The 7,943-nt window shown below is 43.7% G+C and overlaps 1 protein-coding gene across 1 annotated transcript; it reads right to left on the reverse strand.

Moving 5' to 3' along the window:
- Positions 1 to 1,641: 1,641 nt before the first annotated feature.
- LOC133519503 (uncharacterized) lies at positions 1,642 to 3,261 on the reverse strand. Its single transcript, XM_061853507.1, has one exon. It carries the CDS (start codon positions 3,259 to 3,261, stop codon positions 1,642 to 1,644), a length of 1,620 nt encoding a protein of 539 aa, XP_061709491.1.
- Between the last annotated feature and the right edge of the window lie 4,682 nt (positions 3,262 to 7,943).

Here is a 7,943-nt window from a genome sequence, read left to right on the forward strand (position 1 = left end):
TTAAAGAAATAGCAAATATTATTTTGAAGTCGGAAATGTCAATGTGTCAATCATAATTTGATTCGCTTTGTCGTTACAAGTTGGAGTACATTATTATAAACGTTTTACATAACAATAAAACGATTATTATGTGCCGAGAGAAAGCACAGCGTCGCATTATGAAGATGCTATGTGATAACTCACCTGTTGTCAGATATTTTCATTCGATTTCTGAACGATCTTCGGTTTCCCGAACGAAACTGTCTGTCAAATGTCACCAGTAGGCGCGAATCGCGACCTAACTTGTCAATGCGGACTTCACCAGGAAGACCTTCCTGCGACGCTGTGCTTTCTCTCGGCACATAATAATCGTTTTATTGTTATGTAAAACGTTTATATTATGTGCCTTTGGAAAGCACAGCGTCGCATTATGAAGACGTGTTTGTTATCTGCTGGTGACAACTGCACACGCAATGATGAATACTTTATTAGAATGAACAGAAACAGATTAGAAAGGGTAACCTTTATTAATGTATTGAACATACAAAACAAATCAACTTAAAGCATGACTCTATTTCTCACGAGTCTTGAACTAAAATTATTACTCCTATAACAGGAACTAAAAATATAACGGTCTTATTTCTCATAGAAATTAATTTACCTGAGAACGAGCCTATTCGATTCTCAATCAATCATGACAGTAACAATCAAACTAAATACTAACAAAGTTTTCAAACAGATTAATATCAGAGATATCGCGTTCCTGTGCTTTTGAAATCTCTCGGCAGTAGTGCTTGGTAAAGGTATTATGGCTCTGCCAGTTACCTCTTTGTAGGATCTCTTCTATAGGGCGCTCTTCCAGCCAACCTAAAGACGCTACCGCTGAGCGACAGCTGCCTGGTGTGGCATCTATGCCTGCATCTCGAAGTACTGAACGCACCCATCCTCCAATTAATGTCCGGGATGCCGGTCTGACTGTACCTCGAATGCTAATAAATAAACTACTGATGTTTTCACCTCTCCTTCTCTCCTGGCTCTTTTCCACATACCTCCGGGTCCATGTCACTGGGCATATGCCCTCAGAAATGTGGCGTCTTAATTCCCATCCTGACTGTCGCCTTGGGCCCTTGTCAGTCTTAGAACCAAATGAAGGCCAGAGCTGAATAGTCTCCCCGAGGTCCCTATATTGGGTATCTGATATCTTCAGCAGTGTCAGATCATGTATCCTGCGACCCGAAGCTAATAGTAGTATGGTGGCTGCTCTTCGTGCTGATTCAAATAAGGTGTCCTCAGCCGGAGTGTTACTGAGCCAATCTAACACTCTTCTGCAGTCCCAAATAGGAGGCTTATGCGGTATTGGCCTGGAATTTTGAATAGCCTTCAAAGCCATTTTAACTAAAAAACTAGAGAAGACCTCTGCTGCTTGTCCACAATATGTAGAAATTGCTGATTTTTGCAGTAACATAGAATTGTAAGAGAGACCCTCCTCAGTGTAGGTCTTAGCTAAAAACTGAGCTACTTCCTCTGCTTTTGGTGTTCTACAGTCAACCTTATTTTCTGTGCACCATCTTTTCCATCGTCTAATGGCAGGTATATATGTATTCATGGTTGATTTCCTCCAACCCTTCTTCAGCAAATTCTTTTCTTCCTCTGACCATGTTGCTATCTTCTGGCCCCACCCCCAACTTTCCAAATCCGAAGTGCTAGTTTTCCTACCATTGGTGGGGTTCGGCCTGTTGTCAGATCTATCAATACCTCCTCCAATCTCTGTATCTTGTGAGGGTCCTCTGTCGTTCGTGATTGCAGGTCTGCCCTCCAGAATGGTTGTGTCCAATCCGGCGTTACTAACAAGTACGTGCCCCGAGCACTGTTTAAGTGCGTCAACACTCGTGGTATCAAGTTTGGCGGAGGGAAAATCCATGCTAAGTCGTAATCCCAGTTCTGACTGAATGCGTCGATAAAACTTGCTCCACGATCTGCTGGGTCTATGCTGACGTATCTTGCGACGACCGCCGATCTTTTTGACGCGAATAGGTCGATATCGGGCTTGCCCCATAGGCTGAACACCTCCGAGGTGGCTGATGGAAGCAGGTGCCACTCTGGTAGGGGCTGACTCCGCGACAGGCGGTCTGCTATTGTGTTGTATCTGCCTGGCAGGTACTGTGCTGATAGCATTATGTTCCACCGATCTACCATAGCCAGTAGTTGAAATGTGAGGTTCAGTAAACCTATCGACCTTGTTCCTCCCTCCTTTCGAATGTAGGCAATCAGTGTCTGGTTGTCGGTCTGCAAAAGGACATGTGAGTTCTTCAAGGTGTGCCCCTGAGCCTTTATGGCTGATAGCACTGCAAACATCTCCTTCTTGTTGCTGTGCCAGAACCTTTGGCGATTGTTCCATGTCCCTGCAAGTGTCAGCCTGTCTAGATGTGCGCCCCATCCGGTTCCGGACGCGTCCGTAGAGAGGAAGTGCTGCACTGGAGGTAGGTGCATTGGTACTGTTGCTTGATGGATGGCTCCGAGCCACCATTGTATCGCCTTGAGCGCTAGGCCAGGGATGTCTCGCATGTGGCGGGTGTCCTTCCTGAAGGTGCGAGAAAATATTTGTAAGTGACGGCAATGAAGTCGTCCTCTTGGGACCACAAAGCAAGCAAAGTTCAGGAGCCCCAGAAGGCGTTGCAACTCCCGGAGCTTGCAGGTTCTCCGAGAACCTAGCTTCTGAAGCAGCTGTACTATTGTTTCTTCCTTTTGTCTTGTTAGACCCATCCGATTGGATCTTGTCTCCCAAAGAATTCCTAGGTACTCTACTGATTGAGTGGGTGTCAGTATTGACTTGTTGAGGTTGACCTTCCAGCCTAAAGATCCGAGAAGCTCCACAGCCTCCGAGGCCTGGATGGACAATGCTGTCCGGTCCTGATGGGCCAAGAGGAAGTCGTCCAGATAGACCAGTACACGGCAACCTCTCTTGCGTAGAGTCTCCGCGACCCAGCAAGTTATCCCTGCAAAGAGGCGGGGCGCTGAAGAGAGGCCAAAAGGGAGGGCAGTCATTTGAAGTATCTCTCCTAGATAGCTGACACATAAGAAACGCTGGTGTGCCTGAGCTATAGGAACATGCAGGTATGCCTGGGAAATATCCAACTTCACCAGCCAGTCTGCTGGCTGAAGGAAATCTGGTACTGACGCATGGGAGATTAGATGAAAGGGCTTTGTTATGACATACCTGTTCAAACCTCTGAGGTCGAAAATGGGTCTTACACCCCCATCGCTCTTCTTTACCAGGAACATCTTTGACAAGAAACATGGATTCTGCCTGGTACGAGTTGTCAGTACACCCGATTGCTTCAACTTCTCTATCTCCTCTGACATTTGCTTGGATGGGTTGGTTGCAAATCGATTTACTATAGAATGTGTTGGAAAAACCAAAGGAGGCTTTTGAATAAAAGGGATGCGGGATGCTGTTATTGCCCTGATAACAAATTTGTTGGCTCCAAGCTCCCTCCATCTTTCTTGAAACCCTGCCAGACATCCCCCTTTGAAATCCATATAGTCATTTTTCCTCCTTAGTGGAGTGGCTCTGTTGTTTGCCACGAAAGTTAGATCTCTTTCCTCTTCCTTTTCCTTTATCTCCATTATCTTTCTGAAAAAACTTCTTTGGTTTTTTGTAAGTGCTCTGCTGGGTTTCAGTAGATTTCCTTTTCAGTGAGGGCTTCTTGTGTATGGCCAGCGTGTTTAGCCATGCAGCAGGTCCGCCCAGCGACTGAACCAGTTGGGAAAGGCTCTGCCTGTCAAATAAGTATTCCTCAGTAGGCGGGATACTCCTCATTGCCCTCTGAATATTCTTATCATGTATTTCTTGTAACAATCTTTCTCTTCTGGTGTCAATACATTCTGACCGCTTCCCACAAATTACCTTTAAGCTATCTTCTACGCACTTTTCATATGCTGAACCACTGCTAAATCTTTCAGCCAGCCTTTTGAATAAAATGTCTGGGTTTAGCTCCTGTGGACATTTAAATGCCCAATCAATGACCTCTTGAAGGCCTGTACGAACCAGCTCTCGTTGCTCTAAGATTGCATTTGACAAACCTGCCATTACCTTCTCTGTCCCGAGAAGATAATCCTTCTCTTTTGTGAAACGACAAAGTTCCTCGTTCACCTTCAGGTCCATGAATGCTGGTGTCGCTGTAAAGTTTTGCAGTGCCTTGGCGTACCGGACGTCCCTCCAAGAGGTTAGGCCAAAATGTTGGAGAGCCTTAATTGTTGCAACTCTCTCCGGTATTGCCTCTTTAACTATCTTGTTTTTATCCACGTCGCTCTCAAGTTTTCCGAAAACTAGCTCTTTAGCGCTACCTGACGGGACCGTTAGGAATTCCGCAGTGGAAGCGTCCACTTGCAGTGGTGGTGGAAGCGACGATGGCGGCGGCGGCGGCGGTGGTGGTGGCGGTGGTGGCGGCGGTGCTAGTACAGGAGGCCACAACGAGCCGCCAATATGTTGCAAACATTGGGTCAGGTAGCCGACCTGGCCCATGAGGGCATCAACACGTGGGTCGCTGATGCTCCGTTTGCCCCGAGAGGGTGGGTATTCAGGTTCCGACTCCGAGTCAGACATCGAATCAGCCTCCGAGGCCGTTTTCGTGCCCCTTTCGCGCTCATCCTCACTCATTTTAATCACCTTTTTTAACAATCTCAATATTCTAAATCTTTAATGGCGGCGAGTTACACACGCAATGACAAGTTAGGTCGCGATTCGCGCCTACTGGTGACATTTGACAGACAGTTTCGTTCGGGAAACCGAAGATCGTTCAGAAATCGAATGAAAATATCTGACAACAGGTGAGTTATCACATAGCATCTTCATAATGCGACGCTGTGCTTTCCAAAGGCACATAATATATCTAAAGATAATTACCTACCTAATAATTAAATACCACTCCTTACGAATGATTGGTGTTTTTTTAAGATAATTGAGATTACCCGAAAGTGTTGGCAAATAAGCTACCATCTTTACAAAGAAGACTGAAGATCTCATGATAATCCCCAACATATCTTCCTTGTGGCTGGCTAGTTGCTGCACCGCTGGCTTTGAAGATAGATTGATGACATGCACAAGTCTGTCATCAAACACGGCGCCTATACCTAAGCATGCTGCTGCTGGGCACAGCCATCCTGCCACGGAGGACATAGAAGGGCTCAAGTTGGGAACCTACTCCATACAACGACACTCGAATGTTTAAAACAATGAGTTATTTTTGCGTGTTTTGTATTTTAGCGATCTATGGATGCAGCGTTAGTTTTTTAAGTTTTCTCATATTGCAAATACACAAAAACATTATTAAGTTATTTCATTTACTCTGACCTCTTTTAGATATTTAGATTTAAGTACGACTACTACGACTTCCACCGAACGGGCGGAGTCGGATCGCATTTCACATTTATGTGGCCGCAAGCCGGTCGGCTGCTCGCGGACGCGGAGACGCCTCCGGACGGATTCTATCGCTTCTGCGATATACATATAATATATAGGCACATTAAAAATGCGCTCCGGTGCGGCCTGACTCCAGCCAGTCGGGGGAATCGTACATTAGGGTGGTAACTACAGAATACTCGTATTACGGCCGTGCCCTTTTGTAAGGTGGAGGTTGAGTTGGGCTGCCAGATTCATTATTTTGCATTATTTTATTATCTGCGTATAATAAAATAATGCATATAGTAACAAAAGTGTACTTAGACACCTACTTAGGGTAAGTAATAGGTACCTAAGTACAGTAGGTGTAGGTTACCTTACCCAATCTGAAGGCTTTCTCCAAAGTTTTAAAATACATTGCGTTTTTGTACTACTACTACTACTTCACTCGCTCAGTGACCCAAACAAGATCTTGGCCTCTGACGCAAGAGAGCGCCACTCTGCCCTATCCTGCGCCACTTCACGCCAGTTGGCATTCCGAGAGCGAACAGGTCTATTAGGACTTCGTCACTCCACCGGTATCTGGGACGCCCAGACGGACGTTTTCAACCTGGGTGCACCACATACACTCTTCTCACAGCACGATCCTCTCCCATCCTCTCTAGGTGGTGCGTTTTTGTACACATATTATAAATCATTAGTACCCGGATATACCTATAATTAAACCCCAAGACCGCGGTTTATATCCCACAATCAATTGAAGCACGTGACGAGTTTTTGTACTTAGGTGGTGGTTTATTTAACTATTTGCGTATATATTTTTTAGGTGGTAGGTTGCATGCATTGACTGTAAAAACACGCGTGTAAGTGTAACGGGTTAATTATTTCGTGGATTAGCGAAGTAATAATTTTGTATCAATTAATACGGATTTCCATAAAGTAATTTCTATTAATCACCCTCCAGTCAATTCGCCATCAAATTGTTTGCTTTGTTGATGTAGTGGCACAATCTTAGGCTTTTAATTTTTCTGTCAGGTTTTCATTTAACTTAAGAGAACAAACAAGTAAATGTGAAAAAATACAATCATTTTGTTATTACCGGCATGATATAGATATAGGTATCTTAATAGGTATGTTATAAAGCAATACCACGTACCTACACCTTACCTACCTAGCTAACGGACAAATCATAAAACTCAGGATTCATATTAAAATTACACAGAAAATTGCTGTAGTATAAAATAAATACAAAATATAGAAAATTAACTTTCTTTTAGGACAAAAGTCAACAAAACTTCGACATAATATGCTTCTCGCGACCCTCTAGCCTCGAAGACAGTTTCTCTCCTTTTGACGTTGAAACGCGGGATATTTTCTCTCCTATAGTGCACTTGTGCTACGAGTTTCGAGAGTATCCCGCGTGGAACTGTCAAACGACAAAATTATGTCGCTTTGACATTTGTCCGCGAGACAGCGGGTTGTCGCGCGCGTCTTATGCTACCGATTCGCGAGAAAACTCTATGTCGCGGCATTTTCTCGCCTGTCGACTGTCGCGCCCGTCATGTGCTAGCCGTGCTGGACATGCTACCGGTTTTATCAATCCTACCAGCACATTTGCATGCATTCCGATAAACAGAATATTTCACATACTTAAATGTTTTCCATTGCAGTCATGTCTCCTTCATTAGTCATGATTGGTCTACCTACTCTTGCGATATTGCTATCTCGATACATACCTACAATTATTAATAAACTTATTCAAGTAGGTATTGAGGTTCAATTACTGTTATTTGCTACTATTTGTTACGTGGTAAAATCAAACAAGTAAACAACCTAATACCCTCTGCATTTCTCGCTACGTCTCGTCCCGACTCCATATGCTCGATGTATATATATATGTAGACGTGCGGCTTTTGACAAGATATGCTAAAACGACAAGCGTGCGAGATCCGACATACTATTTATAGGTGTGCCTACGCATAACTTTATTTCCCCTTATTTCTAAGATAACAAATTAAGTACCTATGTATTCAAATCCATTCAGAAGCCTATCATTATTGGTAATCCGAGGGCGATTTTAAATAATCGCTTTCCGTGTAATCTTTAACTATGACTTTAATCATACATCAGCCGCTGCTAAAGTGTGAAACCCATGTCATTAATGTCTCAAATAGTGACTGGTAGCGTGATCAAATCCCACTGCGCACGTAATCATTCGTTTTGAAACTGATCAGTTTACAGTTTTTATAATAAGTACTTATGTCTAAGATATGGCACCGACAATCGACATCGACTTAAGTGGAGCAGTGCCATAAATGAAGTATTTTCATAGAGATTTGACCTGTATGGTAACATCTTGACAATTTGTCATAAGATGTCAGAAATAATGTCAGAGTTAGCTTGGTGAGTCAGACTCTATGGCAAACACCAAACAGCTCTTGAATTCTAAAGTACTTAACCGGAAAATATGTTTGCTTGGTGCCTTGAAACACTATCATTTAAGGGGGTTTTTACTCTACTCATTTTTTTCAATCGTGCATGCAGTATAGTATAAAAACTCAGA

This window comes from Cydia pomonella, chromosome 7, assembly GCF_033807575.1.
Source record: "Cydia pomonella isolate Wapato2018A chromosome 7, ilCydPomo1, whole genome shotgun sequence".
In the NCBI taxonomy this organism is placed as follows: domain Eukaryota; kingdom Metazoa; phylum Arthropoda; class Insecta; order Lepidoptera; family Tortricidae; genus Cydia; species Cydia pomonella.

What these genes read in the sequence shown, in the direction of transcription:
- LOC133519503 (XM_061853507.1), bottom strand. Translation starts at nt 3,261, where the DNA reads ATGTTCCTGGTAAAGAAGAGCGATGGGGGTGTAAGACCCATTTTCGAC.